General features: G+C 44.3%; 11 protein-coding genes across 11 annotated transcripts; 2 read left to right on the top strand and 9 right to left on the bottom strand.

The window, feature by feature from the left end:
• Positions 1-135: 135 nt before the first annotated feature.
• Positions 136-12,258, bottom strand: LOC306823308 (uncharacterized protein). The gene is made up of 4 exons (XM_079342765.1): positions 11,330-12,258; positions 8,509-8,749; positions 8,104-8,346; positions 136-775 (listed from the first exon to the last, which is right to left on the bottom strand). Exons 1-4 carry the CDS (start codon positions 11,921-11,923, stop codon positions 162-164), a joined length of 1,692 nt encoding a protein of 563 aa, XP_079198891.1. The 5' UTR covers positions 11,924-12,258; the 3' UTR covers positions 136-161.
• LOC306824405 (histone H2B 1/2-like) lies at positions 3,217-3,685 on the bottom strand. The gene has a single exon (XM_079344528.1). It carries the CDS (start codon positions 3,633-3,635, stop codon positions 3,267-3,269), a length of 369 nt encoding a protein of 122 aa, XP_079200654.1. The 5' UTR covers positions 3,636-3,685; the 3' UTR covers positions 3,217-3,266.
• LOC306824409 (histone H4) lies at positions 4,793-5,216 on the bottom strand. Its single transcript, XM_079344532.1, has one exon. The coding sequence runs from the start codon at positions 5,155-5,157 to the stop codon at positions 4,846-4,848; it is 312 nt and encodes a 103-aa protein (XP_079200658.1). The 5' UTR covers positions 5,158-5,216; the 3' UTR covers positions 4,793-4,845.
• Positions 7,553-8,019, bottom strand: LOC306824401 (histone H2A). Its single transcript, XM_079344522.1, has one exon. It carries the CDS (start codon positions 7,996-7,998, stop codon positions 7,615-7,617), a length of 384 nt encoding a protein of 127 aa, XP_079200648.1. The 5' UTR covers positions 7,999-8,019; the 3' UTR covers positions 7,553-7,614.
• Positions 8,328-8,806, top strand: LOC306824396 (histone H3.2). The gene has a single exon (XM_079344517.1). It carries the CDS (start codon positions 8,372-8,374, stop codon positions 8,780-8,782), a length of 411 nt encoding a protein of 136 aa, XP_079200643.1. The 5' UTR covers positions 8,328-8,371; the 3' UTR covers positions 8,783-8,806.
• A 2,114-nt stretch (positions 12,259-14,372) lies between the features above and the next one.
• Positions 14,373-14,841, bottom strand: LOC306824403 (histone H2B 1/2-like). Its single transcript, XM_079344524.1, has one exon. It carries the CDS (start codon positions 14,789-14,791, stop codon positions 14,423-14,425), a length of 369 nt encoding a protein of 122 aa, XP_079200650.1. The 5' UTR covers positions 14,792-14,841; the 3' UTR covers positions 14,373-14,422.
• Positions 14,842-15,948: 1,107 nt separating this feature from the next.
• On the bottom strand, positions 15,949-16,372 carry LOC306824408 (histone H4). The gene has a single exon (XM_079344531.1). It carries the CDS (start codon positions 16,311-16,313, stop codon positions 16,002-16,004), a length of 312 nt encoding a protein of 103 aa, XP_079200657.1. The 5' UTR covers positions 16,314-16,372; the 3' UTR covers positions 15,949-16,001.
• Positions 16,373-18,700: 2,328 nt separating this feature from the next.
• On the bottom strand, positions 18,701-19,172 carry LOC306824399 (histone H2A). Its single transcript, XM_079344520.1, has one exon. The coding sequence runs from the start codon at positions 19,144-19,146 to the stop codon at positions 18,763-18,765; it is 384 nt and encodes a 127-aa protein (XP_079200646.1). The 5' UTR covers positions 19,147-19,172; the 3' UTR covers positions 18,701-18,762.
• A 296-nt stretch (positions 19,173-19,468) lies between these two features.
• On the top strand, positions 19,469-19,930 carry LOC306824398 (histone H3.2; the record flags this gene model as incomplete). The annotated part of the gene is made up of 1 exon (XM_079344519.1): positions 19,469-19,930. The coding sequence occupies exon 1, from the start codon at positions 19,520-19,522 to the stop codon at positions 19,928-19,930; it is 411 nt and encodes a 136-aa protein (XP_079200645.1). The 5' UTR covers positions 19,469-19,519.
• Positions 19,931-22,439: 2,509 nt separating this feature from the next.
• Positions 22,440-23,089, bottom strand: LOC306824392 (histone H1-like). Its single transcript, XM_079344513.1, has one exon. It carries the CDS (start codon positions 23,069-23,071, stop codon positions 22,466-22,468), a length of 606 nt encoding a protein of 201 aa, XP_079200639.1. The 5' UTR covers positions 23,072-23,089; the 3' UTR covers positions 22,440-22,465.
• Positions 23,090-25,520: 2,431 nt separating this feature from the next.
• LOC306823450 (histone H2B 1/2-like) lies at positions 25,521-25,989 on the bottom strand. Its single transcript, XM_079342994.1, has one exon. It carries the CDS (start codon positions 25,937-25,939, stop codon positions 25,571-25,573), a length of 369 nt encoding a protein of 122 aa, XP_079199120.1. The 5' UTR covers positions 25,940-25,989; the 3' UTR covers positions 25,521-25,570.
• Positions 25,990-26,936: the final 947 nt, after the last annotated feature.

Below are 26,936 nucleotides of genomic sequence, written 5' to 3'. Positions count from 1 at the left end.
GCTACAGACCTGAGAAAGGTACATTTAACAGTGCAGTGCAATATGTGTGTATTACAAGATTATAAAAGAACTGAGAACAGCTGATTGCTTAGGACAGACTCTTTAGAAGTTGTGGTGGCTCTTAAAAGAGCCTTTGATGCTTTGAATAGTGGTCTCAAGATTTACTTCTTGGCCTTCTTGGCTGCAGTCTTCTTTGCGGGTGCTTTCTTAGCTGGAGCTTTCTTCACGGGAGTCTTCTTCGCCACCTTCTTCGGTGCAGCCTTCTTGGGGCTCTTGGCTGCAGGCTTTTTGGCTGCCTTCTTCACCGGAGTTTTCTTGGCTGCGGCTGCCTTCTTCGGGGACTTCTTGACTGCTACTTTCTTGACTGCAGCCTTCTTCTTGGGTGTCGCTTTCTTTGCGGCGGGCTTCTTTGCCTTGGCTGGAGCTTTCTTTGCGACCTTCTTGGCTGCGGGTTTGGCGGCTTTGGGCTCTTTCTTTGCGAGCTTGAAAGATCCTGCGGCCCCCGTGCCTTTAGTCTGGGACAAAGTGCCCTTTGTCACCAGCTTAATCACGGCGGTGTTGATGCGTTTGTTAGCCTTGCTCACATCCACACCTTTAGCCGCCAGTGCCTTCTTCACCGCCGCCAAAGACACACCTTTGCGCTCTTTGGACTCGGCCACAGCGCTGAGGATGAGCTTCGGGAGGGTGGGTCCCTCCTTCTTGGGCTTGGGAGCCGATTTCTTCTTGGGGGCTTTCGCCGGGGCTACTGCTGGAGCTTCTTCTGCCATGATGATCTCTCACTGGACGTGCGGAGCGAACGAGCGGAGGAGGGACATAAATGGAACATGAGAACCGTGAAGAGTCAACCCCTGCAGAAAGCCCTACTCCCGCCTGAAATGTGGCGACACTTTGTGTTTTATCTTCAACATTGTGGGGATATATCTCAGACAGACAATCTGTTGAAACGAAGAAATGTGTGGCAGCAGTTAGAAAACCCTCCTCTCTTCAGACCCAGCTCGTGTTTGGGGGCCAGGGCTCCGTTATTTCGCGACAGCAGGCTTCAAACCTCGACGGTACCCGGTGTGTTTGTGTAACACGCGGGGATTTTCCGTCACATTTCGGCTTCTAAAGTGGCTTCATGAGACCTGTGAACGTTTAAAATGTTGCTAGTGTGCGCAGAGGCTTCCGTTAATCGAACAAAACGAGCATTGACGTTATACTTTGATTAGTTTCGTTTTAATCGGACACTTTTCTGGGGAGGTAAACACACGCAGACTCAGGCGGTCAGAAAGACTCACAGATGATGTTGTTGTTGTCGGTTTCAGCTCCAGGTCCGACTAAATGGTAGATTTTATGAGAAGGGGACAAAGTTAAAGTTTGGAAACTGTACGTCTTAACAATCTGACATGAGAGTTAATGCGGGCTGAATGAATCACAGCAGTTTCCATTTGTGTGGAGAGCAGGTTACTGTCTCTGAAGCACAGCCTAGTCTTACCCAGAAGCTGAGAAACTAATCAAATCAGCAAAGGCTGTATGAAATGAGCGTTTGTCTTGACAGTAAATATCCTCATCATTAGTTATTGATTGGTTTGTTTTATGTTAAGAGGTCCAAGCCCTGTAGTTATTGTCCCACATGTAATTGTGGCACACCCAAAGATATGTGAGCACTTTTGTGTTTATTTTGGATTGAGCTGGTTAAAAGGTATTTTCTAACGACTTGAAAGCCCATATTACGAGCAGATGGGCATTTAATAGTTTTTGTTTCATTACATACACGGTGCAATGTTATTGTTTTTGTTTGTTTTGTACAACAGAGCAACAAACAGAAAAAAACAACAATCAATCAAAACCTGACAAGCTCTCACATAGACATATAGGGCCTTCCTTGATTTCATAAGTTTCAAAGAATCAACATAAAGCTGCAGCTCCTTCAAACACATGCTGAAGAGTGGGGCAGTATTTGAGTATTTACATTTGTGTAGAAAATATTTGGCAAGTACAAGTAAGTTATTTAAGTTAAATTCTAATTTTCTGTCCTCCATTATAAAACCAAGTTTCACACTGTTGGATGTCAGGGGAGGCACCTCCATGTTATTACGGGCTGTCCAACTTGTGAAATTCTTCCAAAATAAATCACATACCTTGCAGGAAAACTTCAAGTGCTCAAGTGTTTCTGTTTCTGTTTTACTGTCCAAATGAAATATCCGTCTTAGAAATTCAGCACATGGATAAATGTCATTGAATGTTTTAAAGTTCACCTCTTTGGCTTTAGGGGAGATCGGAAATCTGAGACAATGACATCTAATATTTTTGGCCGCGGAGGTGGAATATTCCTTTAAAATATTCTTTCTTTTGAGAGGAAAGGGAAAAAATTCATGCAATATTATTGTAAAGCAGAGCAGCACCTCAGATGGAACTGACAACGACGGAACAGTTGTGCCGGGTTGTCTCAGGTGAGCACTTCCGCCCACACCTCAGCTGCAACCTGGAAGGCCAATTGAATGCGTCTGCACTTGTCCTGTATTTTGCAGGTAAGTACTTTGTAAAATCTACTTACCTTTGAGATACTCAATATTGTTTACGCAACTTTTTGTCCTCTGTTTTATTTGGAAGATTTGTGTGGATGTGTAAAAGCTTTAAAATCGCGGTGTTTGGTTCGCGCTTTTTCAATTTAATTCAAAAAACGTAATTTGTCGCGGGGGGATTTAATCTCCCTCGCGGTAAGTGTGGGTTTTGTCTCCCTGGGTGTTGAGTCGCAGGCTTGCTGCGAGGTTTGTGATACAATGAAATTCAGTCTCCTATACATGTAATAAGCTAATGTAAAGGGTTAAATGTTCCAATACATGAGGAATGCGTAAGTCAGATGTTCACTGACAAAAGTAGGTTTTGATGTGTTGTCTAACATTAATGTGTGTCTTGTGTAAACATTAGATATGTCTGCCGTTTGTATAGAGTATTAGTATCCAGAAAGTTGGTCTCGCTTGCAGTAAGCTTACACAGTGAGCACTAAGTTGCAGTGTGATATATTGAAGCCTTGTGAATAGGTGAATGAGTGGGTTTATGTTGTCCAGATGAAGAAAGCGTGAAAGTAAAGTTGCCTTGAATTGGGGCGTGTTGAAAGAATGGATAGGTTTGTGAAAAGGGGTAGAAGATGTATTGCAGTGTGCAAATGAAAGAAAGGAATATGCACATGCATGTTGTAATATATGAATTGGAGTTGAGCTCTTGAAGGAAGGGTTGGGTGGTCCTGAAAAGGACCGTTATGTTGTTGCTGGTTATCAGCGGGTTTACTTGGAGCTGGTGTACTTGGTCACAGCCTTGGTGCCCTCGGACACGGCGTGCTTGGCCAGCTCACCGGGCAGCAGCAGACGGACGGCGGTCTGGATCTCCCTGGAGGTGATGGTGGAGCGCTTGTTGTAGTGAGCCAGGCGGGATGCCTCCCCAGCGATGCGCTCAAAGATGTCGCTCACGAAGGAGTTCATGATGCCCATAGCCTTGGAGGAGATACCGGTGTCGGGGTGGACCTGCTTCAGGACCTTGTAGACGTAGATGGCGTAGCTCTCTTTCCTGGTCCTCCTCCTCTTCTTGCCGGTCTTGGTGGCCTTAGACACGGCTTTCTTGGAGCCCTTCTTGGGCGCTTTCACGGTTTCAGGCATGATTTCTGAGTGGTGGTCTCAGGATCAGATGGCTACGCCTGGTCGGGAGTCTCTCTTTATTTGCTGCTGATGCAAATGAGGGCGTGCTGTTGCTCACAGGGGATTGGCTGGAGCTTGGGCTCTCGGGGCCGTGCTTTGTGTGGAGTGAGCGGGCTTGGTCCGAAATCCGTTTCCCTGAACTATCTCAGTCGTTATTCCAGATGTTGCCATCCAAATATAGTAGGCCATGCCGACTCACAAATGAAGCCAACAAATGCCCGAGGTTACCTTGAGCCGTTAACTGTACAGCCCATCAAGACAGCAACATGTCAACATGCAAGATAGTGGAGGAAAGAGACAGCAGTGAAACCCCTCAGAGGGAAAAAGACCAGAGTTTTGACCGACACATACTCAATATTAAAATGGTGTAAACAGAAGACTGCCAATTCCCAAATGATCTTCTCATTTCGAGCCTCGAGAAAGTTGAGACAAATATTCCACTATTACTATTGATAGCCTATATTTACTGTGTAATAACCAATGTAAGTTGACGGTGTAGGCCTAAAAAAGGACTTGAATACATATTTAAACCTACCTTGTTATTTGTATTGTTCTATCTTTTTGTTGTTGGTTCACATGCATGCCTTTAGCATTGTACCTTCTTTACTTTGAGCTGTTCCTCAAAAGTGAATGCAGCACTACTTTTACATGTTTCAGTCCTACTTGTTTGACATGTGGCCTAATACCTCATGGACGTAAGTAAAGCCTCATGTGTGTTAACATGAGGTTCATGAAGAGTGCAATGATGTTATTCATGTATCATGAACATCATGATTTTTAATAAGCCTCTTGACTGTATTTATTGTGTCGAATATGTGCGTTAACTGCGAGGAGGCTGAAGTACAGGACTCATTTGTATCATGTCGTTTTCGATAAAAAATAAGGTCTAGTATCCGGTGCTCTTTGGTTTTTACACTCGAGTCAAAGCCTTTAATTATTGAGGTTGATGTTTGTAACACTATTCCCGCCCTTCACGAGACTGTTCTTTCCTTCCGTTGTTATTGCAACATTGTAAGTGCTGTGTTCGTTAAAAAGCACAAATACAAGCAGTTTACACGGCGTATTACTGGCTTATGATAGAGATATAGACATTGAGAAATGACTCTTCAGATTGAGTGTGTGGCTCTTAAAAGAGCCTTTGGGTTTGAGTATGAGCGGGTCAGGATCAGGTTTAACCTCCGAAGCCGTACAGAGTGCGTCCCTGTCTCTTCAGGGCGTACACCACATCCATGGCGGTCACGGTCTTCCTCTTGGCATGCTCGGTGTAAGTGACGGCATCACGGATCACGTTCTCCAGGAACACCTTCAACACACCGCGGGTCTCCTCGTAGATCAGACCGGAGATACGCTTCACACCACCACGGCGAGCAAGACGGCGGATGGCGGGCTTGGTGATTCCCTGGATGTTATCACGGAGGACTTTACGGTGACGCTTGGCGCCTCCTTTGCCGAGTCCTTTACCTCCCTTTCCTCTTCCAGACATTTTAGTAGATCAGACGATGAGGGCTGAATACTTCCTGCTCCGGAATCACGGTTCTTTAAGTCTGGTCTGAGAACCTCGTAGAACACAGAGCTCTGCTTTTCTTCTTCTTGGGTCACGTCTTTTAAAAACACAATCCTTTGAAGCATTAGCGCCCCCCTCTGAACAGCACTGTGAATCTGGGACATCCTGTTGGACTGACTGAGCTCCACGATGAGCAGGAGTTGCAGCAAACCTTCAACATATTGGGGTGAAATCATGAACACCGATATGAATTAAGCTCATTACTGTTTTATACCATTTCTAAGCAAATGACACAACACGCTCCAGTTCAGCACCTCGGACAGCGAAGGTCAAGAAAAACATCACGGAGAGGAGGACAGGAAGCTTTAACAGCTTCATTGTTGTACTTGTACTCCCTTTTTTTGCAGGTTTTTACTTGATCTGTAGTCAAATTTCATCTCTCATTTTGTTCATTTAGTCACATTTAAACATTGACTCATGTTGGACTGACCGAGCTCCACACTGACCGCAGGAGTTGCAGAAAATATCCAACATATTAGAGTATAATCATTATACAGCGATATAAAGGGAGATTATCACTGCTTTAATTCTATTTTTTTTATCAAGAAAATGACACAACATGTTCAGGTTTCCAGTTCAGCACCTGGGACAGCGAAGGTCAAGAAAAATATCAAGGAGAGGAGGACAGGAAGCTTTAACAGACTCTTTAAAACATATGATGACTGCATGTAAATACAAGTGGCCGGAGTGATGGACTTTCTTTTCTCCAGAGATTATTATTCTACTTTTAATCATTCTATTTTCAAATGATCCTCTTCTCGTTCAATCAATAAATCAATCAATCAATCTTTTTTTGTATAGCGGCAATTCATAACAGGTGTTATCTCGAGACACTTTACAAAAAGCAGGTAAAGGACGTTACTGTTTGTCTGTTAACATTAACAAAAGAGCAGGTAACAAGACCATGCTCATTGTTATGTTTACAAAAAGCAGGTAAAAGACCTTACTGATGGCTATATTACAAGAGCCCACCTTAATCCGTCATAGCGTGGCATGAAAAAACTTCCTTTTAACAGGCAGTAATCTTCAGCAGACCCGGGCTCATGACGGAACAGCCATCTGCTAAACTGTGCCGGGCTTGAAATGGGATGGGGGAGATGGGACAAGATGCAGAAAGAAGAGTAGGATAGGTACTATAGTAGGATAGTTGATGCTTTAAGGTCACAACTACAACCATTATTCTAAAATAGACAATTCTTCTGACTTTACTCAGAAATAATAGAGGTTGTTGAGTTCAGTTCAGATATGGACTGTTAAGATGTTTCACCACTGAATTATCTCCCATGTTTTCAAGTGGAATATCGAAAAGAGGCAGAGACGTGTGGTGATAATAATGGGATGTGGGTGTATTCAGCAGAACTTGTGGCTATACATAGATCGTCATCAAGGAAAGTTTTAGAGAATGAGTGTACTTCCTTAAACAGCATCATTCGTATGAGGAGATTTCATCAATCATCAGTAAAGTAATAACCAACACTTGTGAGTGTGTGCGCGCGGTTCGTTCCATTTGTCAAAGCTCACGTCTTCCTTACACAATCCTTGAAGTTACTTGAGTTATGTTTGTTTATTTGTTATCCGTGTACCGACCTGGGCTGTGTAAAACTCTGCCCTTTCTGGAGTCTTGCTGTTGAGTATTTGTGAGTCCCCGCTGTATCTGGCCTTGATGCTTCCATTGAGGCCAAGGAAGTGTACTGTGCTTGAAGTTTGCCTTCATTAAAGCTCACCAGTTACGTGATAAGCAACATTTGTGAATGAGCGATTAATTGACACGTCACACAGTTGCAGATGAGGGCGGATGTGTCTCCGTTGTGCAGCAGATGAACCTGTACTATTCGTTGCGTGGTGAAGCTGAACAGCTTCGCATGGAGCTACTGATATCAGAACACCAACTAAAATGAATTATCTAGCAACGTCTGTGATTTTGTTATGCTGAGCCCACCTATCATCGTGTATCTTATCACAAACTATAACTATGCCCATTTGATTTTCATCAGTCAAGATTCATTTCAAGATTTTTATTTGTCACGTGCTCATACAGATGTGCAGTGAAATGGACGCAGGCCACGCAATAACAATAAACACAGTTTCACAATAATAGAATATAGCTAAAGAAATAAAAGTTGTTTCACAAAAATATTAAGTATAGCATAGAATACTGTAAACAGTTTAAAGTGTCAGTGTGTAAAAGTGACCGGGGTCCAGTAAAAATAAGTGATGTTCAAGATTTACAAAAAGATCGTTGAATATACAAAAAATAAATATATATTAAAATCATCAGAATAATCAGATTCATTCATTCAGGTAAATTGCTCTCTTGATGGAGTGTGGGTGGCTCTTAAAAGAGCCGTTGTGTTGGTGAGTGTACGCCGTGCGTCTCTACTTCTTGGCGGCCTTCTCGGTCTTCTTGGGCAGCAGGACAGCCTGGATGTTGGGCAGCACGCCACCCTGAGCGATGGTCACTCCTCCGAGCAGCTTGTTGAGCTCCTCGTCGTTGCGGACAGCCAGCTGCAAGTGACGGGGGATGATACGGGTCTTCTTGTTGTCACGGGCAGCGTTACCGGCCAGCTCCAGGATCTCAGCGGTCAGGTACTCCAGCACAGCCGCCAGGTAGACGGGGGCACCGGCTCCAACACGCTGGGCGTAGTTTCCTTTGCGCAGCAGCCTGTGAACACGACCGACTGGGAACTGGAGCCCAGCACGGGAAGAGCGGGTCTTTGCCTTTGCTCTGGCCTTTCCGCCTGTCTTGCCTCTTCCAGACATGGTTGTTGTTTATCTCTTGAGTCGGGACTGAGAGAAATGTAGCCAAGGCGTACATGCTCTCCATTATATGTCCGCGGAGCGCGGGCGTTTTCCTGCCCCTCCAACCAGAAGAGAGGCTTCCAGCAGAGCAGCAGGGGGCGGCTCGCTCCGACTTTGGCTCCACAGTTTGAACAACTTTTCCTCCAATGAGCAGCGGAGATCGAAGCGGGGGCTCGCTCCCCCCGTCGGGGCTGAGCTCCAGAAGCAACCCGTCACCAATCAGGGGCCGGAGGTCTGAGGCAACGTCACTGCGGCACACCCGCTCCTCCGCTTTAAGAGCAGCTCGGCCCGTGTCGAAGTACATTTTTTCTCCCGTTTAGAGAGACAAGAGACGATGGCAAGAACCAAGCAGACCGCTCGTAAGTCCACCGGAGGCAAAGCCCCCAGGAAGCAGCTGGCCACCAAGGCTGCCCGTAAGAGCGCCCCGGCCACCGGTGGCGTGAAGAAGCCCCATCGTTACAGGCCCGGTACCGTGGCTCTGAGAGAGATCCGTCGGTACCAGAAATCCACCGAGCTGCTGATCCGCAAGCTGCCCTTCCAGCGTCTGGTCCGTGAGATCGCTCAGGACTTCAAGACCGACCTGCGCTTCCAGAGCTCCGCTGTCATGGCTCTGCAGGAGGCCAGCGAGGCTTACCTGGTCGGCCTCTTTGAGGACACCAATCTGTGCGCCATCCACGCCAAGAGGGTCACCATCATGCCCAAAGACATCCAGCTGGCAAGAAGGATCCGCGGAGAGAGAGCTTAATCTGTCTACTGCTCCAAAACCACAACAACGGCTCTTTTAAGAGCCACCACATTTATTCAGAGCTCTTCCTCTACTGTCCACTGTCTACTGCAAGATGACATATTATAACTAGTCCCGTGTCCAGCAATAAGGACACGACTTGCTGCAACCACACAATATAAACCAATTCCCAATATATCACGCGCACAGATTACACATATTGCCATAACTACTGCCGCTGTAGCACTTGTAATTATACGCGTATACAACGTTTTCAAAGTGGCACGCAGAGAGTCTTGAAGCTGCGCAGATGCACCGTGGTGTTTGTCTGTGCTACTCAGCCGTGTTCGACTAATTGACGAGAACATGCAATAAAGCAATAAGCTGTCAGCGCGTCCTGCCTGGCTTTGACTTTCGCTGTCCTTGGTACTGAACCGGAGCATGTTGTGCATGTTGTTGCGTGTAAACACTAATAATTTTCCTTCATATCGATGTATAACCATTTCATTCCAATATATTGAATGTTTTCTGAAAATCCTGATCCATTTCTAACAGGCGCAGTGAAGTTTTCTCCTAAGAAAAGCTGAGATACGTGGACAAGTGGTGGCCGAGACACTTGAAGCTATTGGCCTCTCCACCGAGGGACAAATGATTTGTGGAACTTTAAATAGGAGAGATTCACCCGCTTCAGTTTAAATCAACCGCAGGGCAATATTCATTGTGGCCAGTAGGTGTCAGTAGCAGCATTGAGATGTAAACAACGGCACTTTCTTGCGTGTGCATGGAGGAGGAAAGCACAGTTGTTTAGTGATTTATTGTCCCGTGGATTTCATTTTTCTCATGGACTGTTTGAGACATTGTAAAAAGCCTTTGCTCTCCATGATTTTTAAGTCCCTAGAATAAATTCGGACATTATAGGATACTTTGGGTATTATATTTTCTAAGTATAAAAACAAACTAATCACTCTGAAATTCAACACAAACTGTTGGAACCATGGGACCTGCAAAAGTAACATCATGCTGTACTACAGACCGAGACCAACAACACAAACTTATCAGGAGACGAGGGAATAAATCAACTGAGAATTCGGAACATTTTGTAGGGGAAAAAAAGTATAGTGCATAAATCATCCAGTATGCAGGAATGAATTACATGTAGCTTAAATTAAAAAAAAAATCGGAGACACATTAAGCTGGCTACAGACCTGAGCAAGGTACATTTAACAGTGCAGGGCCCTGATGAAGAAAGAACAACAAGGCAAATGGCACAGCGTGTTCCAGCAGGTGTCATTTGTTTATACATCTTACTTCAGGGGTCAAACCTGCGTCCAGTATAACCAGGGCTGTTGTTTCTGTTCATATGGTGTCTTCTCTACAATCTTAGCAAGCCACCATAAACAGGTTTTGCTTTGTTTTTTTAACTACTTTAAAAAAAAATAAACAATCAGAAATAATGTATATTATTTTACTATAAATCCCATAATCCCACATGACAAAATACGAATATTACTGAACGGTTTCTTAATTTCAATTTTACTGAAATAATGACTTTTCATTGAGAAATAACGATAGCTGCAGAATGCCAGAGTATTAAGAGTATTTTCTACCTCAGATATATATATTTTTTTTTAACTTTCTAAGGTTGAATCTGCCAGAAACAACATTTCTAGTCTTCAGACGTATCAAGGTGCTTTGACATCATTAGTCCTCCATTCACACACTGGTGTTGAAGCAGTCGGAGTAATTTGGGGTTCAGGGTGTTGCCAAAGACAAACACGAGGAACTTTTTTTATTTGGTTCTGGAAGTTGCTTGCCAAAACTACTACATGATTTGTGGAACTTTAAATAGGAGATATTCACCCGCTTCAGTTTAAATCACCCGCAGGGCAATATTCATTGTGGCCAGTAGGTGTCAGTAGCAGCATTGAGATGTAAACAACGGCACTTTCTTGCGCGTGCATGGAGGAGGAAAGCACAGTTGTTTAGTGATTTATTGTCCCGTGGATTTCATTTTTCTCATGGACTGTTTGAGACATTGTAAAAAGCCTTTGCTCTCCATGATTTTTAAGTCCCTAGAATAAATTCGGACATTATAGGATACTTTGGGTATTATATTTTCTAAGTATAAAAACAAACTAATCACTCTGAAATTCAACACAAACTGTTGGAACCATGGGACCTACAAAAGTAACATCATGCTGTACTACAGACCGAGACCAACAACACAATCTTATCACGAGGGAATAAATCAACTGAGAATTTGGAGCATTTTGTTAAAAAAAGAAAAAAGAAGAACGTATAGTGCATAACACATCCAGTATGCAGGAATAAATTACATGTAGCTTAAGATAAAAATGTGTTAGGATACTAAGGCGCCCGCACACGCATTAGGCTGGCTACAGACCTGAGAAAGGTACATTTAACAGTGCAGTGCAATATGTGTGTATTACAAGATTATAAAAGAACTGAGAACAGCTGATTGCTTAGGACAGACTCTTTAGAAGTTGTGGTGGCTCTTAAAAGAGCCTTTGATGCTTTGAATAGTGGTCTCAAGATTTACTTCTTGGCCTTCTTGGCTGCAGTCTTCTTTGCGGGTGCTTTCTTAGCTGGAGCTTTCTTCACGGGAGTCTTCTTCGCCACCTTCTTCGGTGCAGCCTTCTTGGGGCTCTTGGCTGCAGGCTTTTTGGCTGCCTTCTTCACCGGAGTTTTCTTGGCTGCGGCTGCCTTCTTCGGGGACTTCTTGACTGCTACTTTCTTGACTGCAGCCTTCTTCTTGGGTGTCGCTTTCTTTGCGGCGGGCTTCTTTGCCTTGGCTGGAGCTTTCTTTGCGACCTTCTTGGCTGCGGGTTTGGCGGCTTTGGGCTCTTTCTTTGCGAGCTTGAAAGATCCTGCGGCCCCCGTGCCTTTAGTCTGGGACAAAGTGCCCTTTGTCACCAGCTTAATCACGGCGGTGTTGATGCGTTTGTTAGCCTTGCTCACATCCACACCTTTAGCCGCCAGTGCCTTCTTCACCGCCGCCAAAGACACACCTTTGCGCTCTTTGGACTCGGCCACAGCGCTGAGGATGAGCTTCGGGAGGGTGGGTCCCTCCTTCTTGGGCTTGGGAGCCGATTTCTTCTTGGGGGCTTTCGCCGGGGCTACTGCTGGAGCTTCTTCTGCCATGATGATCTCTCACTGGACGTGCGGAGGGAACGAGCGGAGGAGGGACATAAATGGAACATGAGAACCGTGAAGAGTCAACCCCTGCAGAAAGCCCTACTCCCGCCTGAAATGTGGCGACACTTTGTGTTTTATCTTCAACATTGTGGGGATATATCTCAGACAGACAATCTGTTGAAACGAAGAAATGTGTGGCAGCAGTTAGAAAACCCTCCTCTCTTCAGACCCAGCTCGTGTTTGGGGGCCAGGGCTCCGTTATTTCGCGACAGCAGGCTTCAAACCTCGACGGTACCCGGTGTGTTTGTGTAACACGCGGGGATTTTCCGTCACATTTCGGCTTCTAAAGTGGCTTCATGAGACCTGTGAACGTTTAAAATGTTGCTAGTGTGCGCAGAGGCTTCCGTTAATCGAACAAAACGAGCATTGACGTTATACTTTGATTAGTTTCGTTTTAATCGGACACTTTTCTGGGGAGGTAAACACACGCAGACTCAGGCGGTCAGAAAGACTCACAGATGATGTTGTTGTTGTCGGTTTCAGCTCCAGGTCCGACTAAATGGTAGATTTTATGAGAAGGGGACAAAGTTAAAGTTTGGAAACTGTACGTCTTAACAATCTGACATGAGAGTTAATGCGGGCTGAATGAATCACAGCAGTTTCCATTTGTGTGGAGAGCAGGTTACTGTCTCTGAAGCACAGCCTAGTCTTACCCAGAAGCTGAGAAACTAATCAAATCAGCAAAGGCTGTATGAAATGAGCGTTTGTCTTGACAGTAAATATCCTCATCATTAGTTATTGATTGGTTTGTTTTATGTTAAGAGGTCCAAGCCCTGTAGTTATTGTCCCACATGTAATTGTGGCACACCCAAAGATATGTGAGCACTTTTGTGTTTATTTTGGATTGAGCTGGTTAAAAGGTATTTTCTAACGACTTGAAAGCCCATATTACGAGCAGATGGGCATTTAATAGTTTTTGTTTCATTACATACACGGTGCAATGTTATTGTTTTTGTTTGTTTTGTACAACAGAGCAACAAACAGAAAAAAACAACAATCAATCAAAACCTGACAAGCTCTCACATAGACATATAGGGCCTTCCTTGATTTCATAAGTTTCAAAGAATCAACATAAAGCTGCAGCTCCTTCAAACACATGCTGAAGAGTGGGGCAGTATTTGAGTATTTACATTTGTGTAGAAAATATTTGGCAAGTACAAGTAAGTTATTTAAGTTAAATTCTAATTTTCTGTCCTCCATTATAAAACCAAGTTTCACACTGTTGGATGTCAGGGGAGGCACATCCATGTTATTACGGGCTGTCCAACTTGTGAAATTCTTCCAAAATAAATCACATACCTTGCAGGAAAACTTCAAGTGCTCAAGTGTTTCTGTTTCTGTTTTACTGTCCAAATGAAATATCCGTCTTAGAAATTCAGCACATGGATAAATGTCATTGAATGTTTTAAAGTTCACCTCTTTGGCTTTAGGGGAGATCGGAAATCTGAGACAATGACATCTAATATTTTTGGCCGCGGAGGTGGAATATTCCTTTAAAATATTCTTTCTTTTGAGAGGAAAGGGAAAAAATTCATGCAATATTATTGTAAAGCAGAGCAGCACCTCAGATGGAACTGACAACGACGGAACAGTTGTGCCGGGTTGTCTCAGGTGAGCACTTCCGCCCACACCTCAGCTGCAACCTGGAAGGCCAATTGAATGCGTCTGCACTTGTCCTGTATTTTGCAGGTAAGTACTTTGTAAAATCTACTTACCTTTGAGATACTCAATATTGTTTACGCAACTTTTTGTCCTCTGTTTTATTTGGAAGATTTGTGTGGATGTGTAAAAGCTTTAAAATCGCGGTGTTTGGTTCGCGCTTTTTCAATTTAATTCAAAAAACGTAATTTGTCGCGGGGGGATTTAATCTCCCTCGCGGTAAGTGTGGGTTTTGTCTCCCTGGGTGTTGAGTCGCAGGCTTGCTGCGAGGTTTGTGATACAATGAAATTCAGTCTCCTATACATGTAATAAGCTAATGTAAAGGGTTAAATGTTCCAATACATGAGGAATGCGTAAGTCAGATGTTCACTGACAAAAGTAGGTTTTGATGTGTTGTCTAACATTAATGTGTGTCTTGTGTAAACATTAGATATGTCTGCCGTTTGTATAGAGTATTAGTATCCAGAAAGTTGGTCTCGCTTGCAGTAAGCTTACACAGTGAGCACTAAGTTGCAGTGTGATATATTGAAGCCTTGTGAATAGGTGAATGAGTGGGTTTATGTTGTCCAGATGAAGAAAGCGTGAAAGTAAAGTTGCCTTGAATTGGGGCGTGTTGAAAGAATGGATAGGTTTGTGAAAAGGGGTAGAAGATGTATTGCAGTGTGCAAATGAAAGAAAGGAATATGCACATGCATGTTGTAATATATGAATTGGAGTTGAGCTCTTGAAGGAAGGGTTGGGTGGTCCTGAAAAGGACCGTTATGTTGTTGCTGGTTATCAGCGGGTTTACTTGGAGCTGGTGTACTTGGTCACAGCCTTGGTGCCCTCGGACACGGCGTGCTTGGCCAGCTCACCGGGCAGCAGCAGACGGACGGCGGTCTGGATCTCCCTGGAGGTGATGGTGGAGCGCTTGTTGTAGTGAGCCAGGCGGGATGCCTCCCCAGCGATGCGCTCAAAGATGTCGCTCACGAAGGAGTTCATGATGCCCATAGCCTTGGAGGAGATACCGGTGTCGGGGTGGACCTGCTTCAGGACCTTGTAGACGTAGATGGCGTAGCTCTCTTTCCTGGTCCTCCTCCTCTTCTTGCCGGTCTTGGTGGCCTTAGACACGGCTTTCTTGGAGCCCTTCTTGGGCGCTTTCACGGTTTCAGGCATGATTTCTGAGTGGTGGTCTCAGGATCAGATGGCTACGCCTGGTCGGGAGTCTCTCTTTATTTGCTGCTGATGCAAATGAGGGCGTGCTGTTGCTCACAGGGGATTGGCTGGAGCTTGGGCTCTCGGGGCCGTGCTTTGTGTGGAGTGAGCGGGCTTGGTCCGAAATCCGTTTCCCTGAACTATCTCAGTCGTTATTCCAGATGTTGCCATCCAAATATAGTAGGCCATGCCGACTCACAAATGAAGCCAACAAATGCCCGAGGTTACCTTGAGCCGTTAACTGTACAGCCCATCAAGACAGCAACATGTCAACATGCAAGATAGTGGAGGAAAGAGACAGCAGTGAAACCCCTCAGAGGGAAAAAGACCAGAGTTTTGACCGACACATACTCAATATTAAAATGGTGTAAACAGAAGACTGCCAATTCCCAAATGATCTTCTCATTTCGAGCCTCGAGAAAGTTGAGACAAATATTCCACTATTACTATTGATAGCCTATATTTACTGTGTAATAACCAATGTAAGTTGACGGTGTAGGCCTAAAAAAGGACTTGAATACATATTTAAACCTACCTTGTTATTTGTATTGTTCTATCTTTTTGTTGTTGGTTCACATGCATGCCTTTAGCATTGTACCTTCTTTACTTTGAGCTGTTCCTCAAAAGTGAATGCAGCACTACTTTTACATGTTTCAGTCCTACTTGTTTGACATGTGGCCTAATACCTCATGGACGTAAGTAAAGCCTCATGTGTGTTAACATGAGGTTCATGAAGAGTGCAATGATGTTATTCATGTATCATGAACATCATGATTTTTAATAAGCCTCTTGACTGTATTTATTGTGTCGAATATGTGCGTTAACTGCGAGGAGGCTGAAGTACAGGACTCATTTGTATCATGTCGTTTTCGATAAAAAGTAAGGTCTAGTATCCGGTGCTCTTTGGTTTTTACACTCGAGTCAAAGCCTTTAATTATTGAGGTTGATGTTTGTAACACTATTCCCGCCCTTCACGAGACTGTTCTTTCCTTCCGTTGTTATTGCAACATTGTAAGTGCTGTGTTCGTTAAAAAGCACAAATACAAGCAGTTTACACGGCGTATTACTGGCTTATGATAGAGATATAGACATTGAGAAATGACTCTTCAGATTGAGTGTGTGGCTCTTAAAAGAGCCTTTGGGTTTGAGTATGAGCGGGTCAGGATCAGGTTTAACCTCCGAAGCCGTACAGAGTGCGTCCCTGTCTCTTCAGGGCGTACACCACATCCATGGCGGTCACGGTCTTCCTCTTGGCATGCTCGGTGTAAGTGACGGCATCACGGATCACGTTCTCCAGGAACACCTTCAACACACCGCGGGTCTCCTCGTAGATCAGACCGGAGATACGCTTCACACCACCACGGCGAGCAAGACGGCGGATGGCGGGCTTGGTGATTCCCTGGATGTTATCACGGAGGACTTTACGGTGACGCTTGGCGCCTCCTTTGCCGAGTCCTTTACCTCCCTTTCCTCTTCCAGACATTTTAGTAGATCAGACGATGAGGGCTGAATACTTCCTGCTCCGGAATCACGGTTCTTTAAGTCTGGTCTGAGAACCTCGTAGAACACAGAGCTCTGCTTTTCTTCTTCTTGGGTCACGTCTTTTAAAAACACAATCCTTTGAAGCATTAGCGCCCCCCTCTGAACAGCACTGTGAATCTGGGACATCCTGTTGGACTGACTGAGCTCCACGATGAGCAGGAGTTGCAGCAAACCTTCAACATATTGGGGTGAAATCATGAACACCGATATGAATTAAGCTCATTACTGTTTTATACCATTTCTAAGCAAATGACACAACACGCTCCAGTTCAGCACCTCGGACAGCGAAGGTCAAGAAAAACATCACGGAGAGGAGGACAGGAAGCTTTAACAGCTTCATTGTTGTACTTGTACTCCCTTTTTTTGCAGGTTTTTACTTGATCTGTAGTCAAATTTCATCTCTCATTTTGTTCATTTAGTCACATTTAAACATTGACTCATGTTGGACTGACCGAGCTCCACACTGACCGCAGGAGTTGCAGAAAATATCCAACATATTAGAGTATAATCATTATACAGCGATATAAAGGGAGATTATCACTGCTTTAATTCTATTTTTTTTATCAAGAAAATGACACAACATGTTCAGGTTTCCAGTTCAGCACCTGGGACAGCGAAGGTCAAGAAAAATATCAAGGAGAGGAGGACAGGAAGCTTTAACAGACTCTTTAAAACATATGATGACTGCATGTAAATACAAGTGGCCGGAGTGATGGACTTTCTTTTCTCCAGAGATTATTATTCTACTTTTAATCATTCTATTTTCAAATGATCCTCTTCTCGTTCAATCAATAAATCAATCTTTTTTTGTATAGCGGCAATTCATAACAGGTGTTATCTCGAGACACTTTACAAAAAGCAGGTAAAGGACGTTACTGTTTGTCTGTTAACATTAACAAAAGAGCAGGTAACAAGACCATGCTCATTGTTATGTTTACAAAAAGCAGGTAAAAGACCTTACTTATGGCTATATTACAAGAGCCCACCTTAATCCGTCATAGCGTGGCATGAAAAAACTTCCTTTTAACAGGCAGTAATCTTCAGCAGACCCGGGCTCATGACGGAACAGCCATCTGCTAAACTGTGCCGGGCTTGAAATGGGATGGGGGAGATGGGACAAGATGCAGAAAGAAGAGTAGGATAGGTACTATAGTAGGATAGTTGATGCTTTAAGGTCACAACTACAACCATTATTCTAAAATAGACAATTCTTCTGACTTTACTCAGAAATAATAGAGGTTGTTGAGTTCAGTTCAGATATGGACTGTTAAGATGTTTCACCACTGAATTATCTCCCATGTTTTCAAGTGGAATATCGAAAAGAGGCAGAGACGTGTGGTGATAATAATGGGATGTGGGTGTATTCAGCAGAACTTGTGGCTATACATAGATCGTCATCAAGGAAAGTTTTAGAGAATGAGTGTACTTCCTTAAACAGCATCATTCGTATGAGGAGATTTCATCAATCATCAGTAAAGTAATAACCAACACTTGTGAGTGTGTGCGCGCGGTTCGTTCCATTTGTCAAAGCTCACGTCTTCCTTACACAATCCTTGAAGTTACTTGAGTTATGTTTGTTTATTTGTTATCCGTGTACCGACCTGGGCTGTGTAAAACTCTGCCCTTTCTGGAGTCTTGCTGTTGAGTATTTGTGAGTCCCCGCTGTATCTGGCCTTGATGCTTCCATTGAGGCCAAGGAAGTGTACTGTGCTTGAAGTTTGCCTTCATTAAAGCTCACCAGTTACGTGATAAGCAACATTTGTGAATGAGCGATTAATTGACACGTCACACAGTTGCAGATGAGGGCGGATGTGTCTCCGTTGTGCAGCAGATGAACCTGTACTATTCGTTGCGTGGTGAAGCTGAACAGCTTCGCATGGAGCTACTGATATCAGAACACCAACTAAAATGAATTATCTAGCAACGTCTGTGATTTTGTTATGCTGAGCCCACCTATCATCGTGTATCTTATCACAAACTATAACTATGCCCATTTGATTTTCATCAGTCAAGATTCATTTCAAGATTTTTATTTGTCACGTGCTCATACAGATGTGCAGTGAAATGGACGCAGGCCACGCAATAACAATAAACACAGTTTCACAATAATAGAATATAGCTAAAGAAATAAAAGTTGTTTCACAAAAATATTAAGTATAGCATAGAATACTGTAAACAGTTTAAAGTGTCAGTGTGTAAAAGTGACCGGGGTCCAGTAAAAATAAGTGATGTTCAAGATTTACAAAAAGATCGTTGAATATACAAAAAATAAATATATATTAAAATCATCAGAATAATCAGATTCATTCATTCAGGTAAATTGCTCTCTTGATGGAGTGTGGGTGGCTCTTAAAAGAGCCGTTGTGTTGGTGAGTGTACGCCGTGCGTCTCTACTTCTTGGCGGCCTTCTCGGTCTTCTTGGGCAGCAGGACAGCCTGGATGTTGGGCAGCACGCCACCCTGAGCGATGGTCACTCCTCCGAGCAGCTTGTTGAGCTCCTCGTCGTTGCGGACAGCCAGCTGCAAGTGACGGGGGATGATACGGGTCTTCTTGTTGTCACGGGCAGCGTTACCGGCCAGCTCCAGGATCTCAGCGGTCAGGTACTCCAGCACAGCCGCCAGGTAGACGGGGGCACCGGCTCCAACACGCTGGGCGTAGTTTCCTTTGCGCAGCAGCCTGTGAACACGACCGACTGGGAACTGGAGCCCAGCACGGGAAGAGCGGGTCTTTGCCTTTGCTCTGGCCTTTCCGCCTGTCTTGCCTCTTCCAGACATGGTTGTTGTTTATCTCTTGAGTCGGGACTGAGAGAAATGTAGCCAAGGCGGACATGCTCTCCATTATATGTCCGCGGAGCGCGGGCGTTTTCCTGCCCCTCCAACCAGAAGAGAGGCTTCCAGCAGAGCAGCAGGGGGCGGCTCGCTCCGACTTTGGCTCCACAGTTTGAACAACTTTTCCTCCAATGAGCAGCGGAGATCGAAGCGGGGGCTCGCTCCCCCCGTCGGGGCTGAGCTCCAGAAGCAACCCGTCACCAATCAGGGGCCGGAGGTCTGAGGCAACGTCACTGCGGCACACCCGCTCCTCCGCTTTAAGAGCAGCTCGGCCCGTGTCGAAGTACATTTTTTCTCCCGTTTAGAGAGACAAGAGACGATGGCAAGAACCAAGCAGACCGCTCGTAAGTCCACCGGAGGCAAAGCCCCCAGGAAGCAGCTGGCCACCAAGGCTGCCCGTAAGAGCGCCCCGGCCACCGGTGGCGTGAAGAAGCCCCATCGTTACAGGCCCGGTACCGTGGCTCTGAGAGAGATCCGTCGGTACCAGAAATCCACCGAGCTGCTGATCCGCAAGCTGCCCTTCCAGCGTCTGGTCCGTGAGATCGCTCAGGACTTCAAGACCGACCTGCGCTTCCAGAGCTCCGCTGTCATGGCTCTGCAGGAGGCCAGCGAGGCTTACCTGGTCGGCCTCTTTGAGGACACCAATCTGTGCGCCATCCACGCCAAGAGGGTCACCATCATGCCCAAAGACATCCAGCTGGCAAGAAGGATCCGCGGAGAGAGAGCTTAATCTGTCCACTGCTCCAAAACCACAACAACGGCTCTTTTAAGAGCCACCACATTTATTCAGAGCTCTTCCTCTACTGTCCACTGTCTACTGCAAGATGACATATTATAACTAGTCCCGTGTCCAGCAATAAGGACACGACTTGCTGCAACCACACAATATAAACCAATTCCCAATATATCACGCGCACAGATTACACATATTGCCATAACTACTGCCGCTGTAGCACTTGTAATTATACGCGTATACAACGTTTTCAAAGTGGCACGCAGAGAGTCTTGAAGCTGCGCAGATGCACCGTGGTGTTTGTCTGTGCTACTCAGCCGTGTTCGACTAATTGACGAGAACATGCAATAAAGCAATAAGCTGTCAGCGCGTCCTGCCTGGCTTTGACTTTCGCTGTCCTTGGTACTGAACCGGAGTATGTTGTGCATGTTGTTGCGTGTAAACACTAATAATTTTCCTTCATATCGATGTATAACCATTTCATTCCAATATATTGAATGTTTTCTGAAAATCCTGATCCATTTCTAACAGGCGCAGTGAAGTTTTCTCCTAAGAAAAGCTGAGATACGTGGACAAGTGGTGGCCGAGACACTTGAAGCTATTGGCCTCTCCACCGAGGGACAAATGATTTGTGGAACTTTAAATAGGAGAGATTCACCCGCTTCAGTTTAAATCAACCGCAGGGCAATATTCATTGTGGCCAGTAGGTGTCAGTAGCAGCATTGAGATGTAAACAACGGCACTTTCTTGCGTGTGCATGGAGGAGGAAAGCACAGTTGTTTAGTGATTTATTGTCCCGTGGATTTCATTTTTCTCATGGACTGTTTGAGACATTGTAAAAAGCCTTTGCTCTCCATGATTTTTAAGTCCCTAGAATAAATTCGGACATTATAGGATACTTTGGGTATTATATTTTCTAAGTATAAAAACAAACTAATCACTCTGAAATTCAACACAAACTGTTGGAACCATGGGACCTGCAAAAGTAACATCATGCTGTACTACAGACCGAGACCAACAACACAAACTTATCAGGAGACGAGGGAATAAATCAACTGAGAATTCGGAACATTTTGTAGGGGAAAAAAAGTATAGTGCATAAATCATCCAGTATGCAGGAATGAATTACATGTAGCTTAAATTAAAAAAAAAATCGGAGACACATTAAGCTGGCTACAGACCTGAGCAAGGTACATTTAACAGTGCAGGGCCCTGATGAAGAAAGAACAACAAGGCAAATGGCACAGCGTGTTCCAGCAGGTGTCATTTGTTTATACATCTTACTTCAGGGGTCAAACCTGCGTCCAGTATAACCAGGGCTGTTGTTTCTGTTCATATGGTGTCTTCTCTACAATCTTAGCAAGCCACCATAAACAGGTTTTGCTTTGTTTTTTTAACTACTTTAAAAAAAAATAAACAATCAGAAATAATGTATATTATTTTACTATAAATCCCATAATCCCACATGACAAAATACGAATATTACTGAACGGTTTCTTAATTTCAATTTTACTGAAATAATGACTTTTCATTGAGAAATAACGATAGCTGCAGAATGCCAGAGTATTAAGAGTATTTTCTACCTCAGATATATATATATTTTTTTAACTTTCTAAGGTTGAATCTGCCAGAAACAACATTTCTAGTCTTCAGACGTATCAAGGTGCTTTGACATCATTAGTCCTCCATTCACACACTGGTGTTGAAGCAGTCGGAGTAATTTGGGGTTCAGGGTGTTGCCAAAGACAAACACGAGGAACTTTTTTTATTTGGTTCTGGAAGTTGCTTGCCAAAACTACTACATGATTTGTGGAACTTTAAATAGGAGATATTCACCCGCTTCAGTTTAAATCACCCGCAGGGCAATATTCATTGTGGCCAGTAGGTGTCAGTAGCAGCATTGAGATGTAAACAACGGCACTTTCTTGCGCGTGCATGGAGGAGGAAAGCACAGTTGTTTAGTGATTTATTGTCCCGTGGATTTCATTTTTCTCATGGACTGTTTGAGACATTGTTAAAAGCCTTTGCTCTCCATGATTTTTAAGTCCCTAGAATAAATTCGGACATTATAGGATACTTTGGGTATTATATTTTCTAAGTATAAAAACAAACTAATCACTCTGAAATTCAACACAAACTGTTGGAACCATGGGACCTACAAAAGTAACATCATGCTGTACTACAGACCGAGACCAACAACACAATCTTATCACGAGGGAATAAATCAACTGAGAATTTGGAGCATTTTGTTAAAAAAAGAAAAAAGAAGAACGTATAGTGCATAACACATCCAGTATGCAGGAATAAATTACATGTAGCTTAAGATAAAAATGTGTTAGGATACTAAGGCGCCCGCACACGCATTAGGCTGGCTACAGACCTGAGAAAGGTACATTTAACAGTGCAGTGCAATATGTGTGTATTACAAGATTATAAAAGAACTGAGAACAGCTGATTGCTTAGGACAGACTCTTTAGAAGTTGTGGTGGCTCTTAAAAGAGCCTTTGATGCTTTGAATAGTGGTCTCAAGATTTACTTCTTGGCCTTCTTGGCTGCAGTCTTCTTTGCGGGTGCTTTCTTAGCTGGAGCTTTCTTCACGGGAGTCTTCTTCGCCACCTTCTTCGGTGCAGCCTTCTTGGGGCTCTTGGCTGCAGGCTTTTTGGCTGCCTTCTTCACCGGAGTTTTCTTGGCTGCGGCTGCCTTCTTCGGGGACTTCTTGACTGCTACTTTCTTGACTGCAGCCTTCTTCTTGGGTGTCGCTTTCTTTGCGGCGGGCTTCTTTGCCTTGGCTGGAGCTTTCTTTGCGACCTTCTTGGCTGCGGGTTTGGCGGCTTTGGGCTCTTTCTTTGCGAGCTTGAAAGATCCTGCGGCCCCCGTGCCTTTAGTCTGGGACAAAGTGCCCTTTGTCACCAGCTTAATCACGGCGGTGTTGATGCGTTTGTTAGCCTTGCTCACATCCACACCTTTAGCCGCCAGTGCCTTCTTCACCGCCGCCAAAGACACACCTTTGCGCTCTTTGGACTCGGCCACAGCGCTGAGGATGAGCTTCGGGAGGGTGGGTCCCTCCTTCTTGGGCTTGGGAGCCGATTTCTTCTTGGGGGCTTTCGCCGGGGCTACTGCTGGAGCTTCTTCTGCCATGATGATCTCTCACTGGACGTGCGGAGCGAACGAGCGGAGGAGGGACATAAATGGAACATGAGAACCGTGAAGAGTCAACCCCTGCAGAAAGCCCTACTCCCGCCTGAAATGTGGCGACACTTTGTGTTTTATCTTCAACATTGTGGGGATATATCTCAGACAGACAATCTGTTGAAACGAAGAAATGTGTGGCAGCAGTTAGAAAACCCTCCTCTCTTCAGACCCAGCTCGTGTTTGGGGGCCAGGGCTCCGTTATTTCGCGACAGCAGGCTTCAAACCTCGACGGTACCCGGTGTGTTTGTGTAACACGCGGGGATTTTCCGTCACATTTCGGCTTCTAAAGTGGCTTCATGAGACCTGTGAACGTTTAAAATGTTGCTAGTGTGCGCAGAGGCTTCCGTTAATCGAACAAAACGAGCATTGACGTTATACTTTGATTAGTTTCGTTTTAATCGGACACTTTTCTGGGGAGGTAAACACACGCAGACTCAGGCGGTCAGAAAGACTCACAGATGATGTTGTTGTTGTCGGTTTCAGCTCCAGGTCCGACTAAATGGTAGATTTTATGAGAAGGGGACAAAGTTAAAGTTTGGAAACTGTACGTCTTAACAATCTGACATGAGAGTTAATGCGGGCTGAATGAATCACAGCAGTTTCCATTTGTGTGGAGAGCAGGTTACTGTCTCTGAAGCACAGCCTAGTCTTACCCAGAAGCTGAGAAACTAATCAAATCAGCAAAGGCTGTATGAAATGAGCGTTTGTCTTGACAGTAAATATCCTCATCATTAGTTATTGATTGGTTTGTTTTATGTTAAGAGGTCCAAGCCCTGTAGTTATTGTCCCACATGTAATTGTGGCACACCCAAAGATATGTGAGCACTTTTGTGTTTATTTTGGATTGAGCTGGTTAAAAGGTATTTTCTAACGACTTGAAAGCCCATATTACGAGCAGATGGGCATTTAATAGTTTTTGTTTCATTACATACACGGTGCAATGTTATTGTTTTTGTTTGTTTTGTACAACAGAGCAACAAACAGAAAAAAACAACAATCAATCAAAACCTGACAAGCTCTCACATAGACATATAGGGCCTTCCTTGATTTCATAAGTTTCAAAGAATCAACATAAAGCTGCAGCTCCTTCAAACACATGCTGAAGAGTGGGGCAGTATTTGAGTATTTACATTTGTGTAGAAAATATTTGGCAAGTACAAGTAAGTTATTTAAGTTAAATTCTAATTTTCTGTCCTCCATTATAAAACCAAGTTTCACACTGTTGGATGTCAGGGGAGGCACCTCCATGTTATTACGGGCTGTCCAACTTGTGAAATTCTTCCAAAATAAATCACATACCTTGCAGGAAAACTTCAAGTGCTCAAGTGTTTCTGTTTCTGTTTTACTGTCCAAATGAAATATCCGTCTTAGAAATTCAGCACATGGATAAATGTCATTGAATGTTTTAAAGTTCACCTCTTTGGCTTTAGGGGAGATCGGAAATCTGAGACAATGACATCTAATATTTTTGGCCGCGGAGGTGGAATATTCCTTTAAAATATTCTTTCTTTTGAGAGGAAAGGGAAAAAATTCATGCAATATTATTGTAAAGCAGAGCAGCACCTCAGATGGAACTGACAACGACGGAACAGTTGTGCCGGGTTGTCTCAGGTGAGCACTTCCGCCCACACCTCAGCTGCAACCTGGAAGGCCAATTGAATGCGTCTGCACTTGTCCTGTATTTTGCAGGTAAGTACTTTGTAAAATCTACTTACCTTTGAGATACTCAATATTGTTTACGCAACTTTTTGTCCTCTGTTTTATTTGGAAGATTTGTGTGGATGTGTAAAAGCTTTAAAATCGCGGTGTTTGGTTCGCGCTTTTTCAATTTAATTCAAAAAACGTAATTTGTCGCGGGGGGATTTAATCTCCCTCGCGGTAAGTGTGGGTTTTGTCTCCCTGGGTGTTGAGTCGCAGGCTTGCTGCGAGGTTTGTGATACAATGAAATTCAGTCTCCTATACATGTAATAAGCTAATGTAAAGGGTTAAATGTTCCAATACATGAGGAATGCGTAAGTCAGATGTTCACTGACAAAAGTAGGTTTTGATGTGTTGTCTAACATTAATGTGTGTCTTGTGTAAACATTAGATATGTCTGCCGTTTGTATAGAGTATTAGTATCCAGAAAGTTGGTCTCGCTTGCAGTAAGCTTACACAGTGAGCACTAAGTTGCAGTGTGATATATTGAAGCCTTGTGAATAGGTGAATGAGTGGGTTTATGTTGTCCAGATGAAGAAAGCGTGAAAGTAAAGTTGCCTTGAATTGGGGCGTGTTGAAAGAATGGATAGGTTTGTGAAAAGGGGTAGAAGATGTATTGCAGTGTGCAAATGAAAGAAAGGAATATGCACATGCATGTTGTAATATATGAATTGGAGTTGAGCTCTTGAAGGAAGGGTTGGGTGGTCCTGAAAAGGACCGTTATGTTGTTGCTGGTTATCAGCGGGTTTACTTGGAGCTGGTGTACTTGGTCACAGCCTTGGTGCCCTCGGACACGGCGTGCTTGGCCAGCTCACCGGGCAGCAGCAGACGGACGGCGGTCTGGATCTCCCTGGAGGTGATGGTGGAGCGCTTGTTGTAGTGAGCCAGGCGGGATGCCTCCCCAGCGATGCGCTCAAAGATGTCGCTCACGAAGGAGTTCATGATGCCCATAGCCTTGGAGGAGATACCGGTGTCGGGGTGGACCTGCTTCAGGACCTTGTAGACGTAGATGGCGTAGCTCTCTTTCCTGGTCCTCCTCCTCTTCTTGCCGGTCTTGGTGGCCTTAGACACGGCTTTCTTGGAGCCCTTCTTGGGCGCTTTCACGGTTTCAGGCATGATTTCTGAGTGGTGGTCTCAGGATCAGATGGCTACGCCTGGTCGGGAGTCTCTCTTTATTTGCTGCTGATGCAAATGAGGGCGTGCTGTTGCTCACAGGGGATTGGCTGGAGCTTGGGCTCTCGGGGCCGTGCTTTGTGTGGAGTGAGCGGGCTTGGTCCGAAATCCGTTTCCCTGAACTATCTCAGTCGTTATTCCAGATGTTGCCATCCAAATATAGTAGGCCATGCCGACTCACAAATGAAGCCAACAAATGCCCGAGGTTACCTTGAGCCGTTAACTGTACAGCCCATCAAGACAGCAACATGTCAACATGCAAGATAGTGGAGGAAAGAGACAGCAGTGAAACCCCTCAGAGGGAAAAAGACCAGAGTTTTGACCGACACATACTCAATATTAAAATGGTGTAAACAGAAGACTGCCAATTCCCAAATGATCTTCTCATTTCGAGCCTCGAGAAAGTTGAGACAAATATTCCACTATTACTATTGATAGCCTATATTTACTGTGTAATAACCAATGTAAGTTGACGGTGTAGGCCTAAAAAAGGACTTGAATACATATTTAAACCTACCTTGTTATTTGTATTGTTCTATCTTTTTGTTGTTGGTTCACATGCATGCCTTTAGCATTGTACCTTCTTTACTTTGAGCTGTTCCTCAAAAGTGAATGCAGCACTACTTTTACATGTTTCAGTCCTACTTGTTTGACATGTGGCCTAATACCTCATGGACGTAAGTAAAGCCTCATGTGTGTTAACATGAGGTTCATGAAGAGTGCAATGATGTTATTCATGTATCATGAACATCATGATTTTTAATAAGCCTCTTGACTGTATTTATTGTGTCGAATATGTGCGTTAACTGCGAGGAGGCTGAAGTACAGGACTCATTTGTATCATGTCGTTTTCGATAAAAAGTAAGGTCTAGTATCCGGTGCTCTTTGGTTTTTACACTCGAGTCAAAGCCTTTAATTATTGAGGTTGATGTTTGTAACA

This window comes from Symphodus melops (genome assembly GCF_947650265.1).
Source record: "Symphodus melops genome assembly, chromosome: 5".
NCBI lineage: Eukaryota > Metazoa > Chordata > Actinopteri > Labriformes > Labridae > Symphodus > Symphodus melops.
Note: the sequence above shows the minus strand (reverse complement) of the source record. Positions and strands in the feature narration are given on the sequence as shown.

Excerpts from the sequence above, each read along its gene's own strand:
- LOC306824405 (XM_079344528.1), bottom strand. The coding sequence starts at position 3,635 with ATGCCTGAAACCGTGAAAGCGCCCAAGAAGGGCTCCAAGAAAGCCGTG.
- LOC306824409 (XM_079344532.1), bottom strand. The coding sequence starts at position 5,157 with ATGTCTGGAAGAGGAAAGGGAGGTAAAGGACTCGGCAAAGGAGGCGCC.
- LOC306824401 (XM_079344522.1), bottom strand. The coding sequence starts at position 7,998 with ATGTCTGGAAGAGGCAAGACAGGCGGAAAGGCCAGAGCAAAGGCAAAG.
- LOC306824396 (XM_079344517.1), top strand. The coding sequence starts at position 8,372 with ATGGCAAGAACCAAGCAGACCGCTCGTAAGTCCACCGGAGGCAAAGCC.
- LOC306823308 (XM_079342765.1), bottom strand. The coding sequence starts at position 11,923 with ATGGCAGAAGAAGCTCCAGCAGTAGCCCCGGCGAAAGCCCCCAAGAAG. Across the intron at positions 8,750-11,329 it reads AGAAGACTGCAGCCAAGAAG|CTGGATGTCTTTGGGCATGA; the intron begins GCCAAGAAGTAA and ends CCTTCTTGCCAG. Across the intron at positions 8,347-8,508 it reads GGATCTCTCTCAGAGCCACG|AAAAAATGTACTTCGACACG; the intron begins GTACCGGGCCTG and ends TCTAAACGGGAG.
- LOC306824403 (XM_079344524.1), bottom strand. The coding sequence starts at position 14,791 with ATGCCTGAAACCGTGAAAGCGCCCAAGAAGGGCTCCAAGAAAGCCGTG.
- LOC306824408 (XM_079344531.1), bottom strand. The coding sequence starts at position 16,313 with ATGTCTGGAAGAGGAAAGGGAGGTAAAGGACTCGGCAAAGGAGGCGCC.
- LOC306824399 (XM_079344520.1), bottom strand. The coding sequence starts at position 19,146 with ATGTCTGGAAGAGGCAAGACAGGCGGAAAGGCCAGAGCAAAGGCAAAG.
- LOC306824392 (XM_079344513.1), bottom strand. The coding sequence starts at position 23,071 with ATGGCAGAAGAAGCTCCAGCAGTAGCCCCGGCGAAAGCCCCCAAGAAG.
- LOC306823450 (XM_079342994.1), bottom strand. The coding sequence starts at position 25,939 with ATGCCTGAAACCGTGAAAGCGCCCAAGAAGGGCTCCAAGAAAGCCGTG.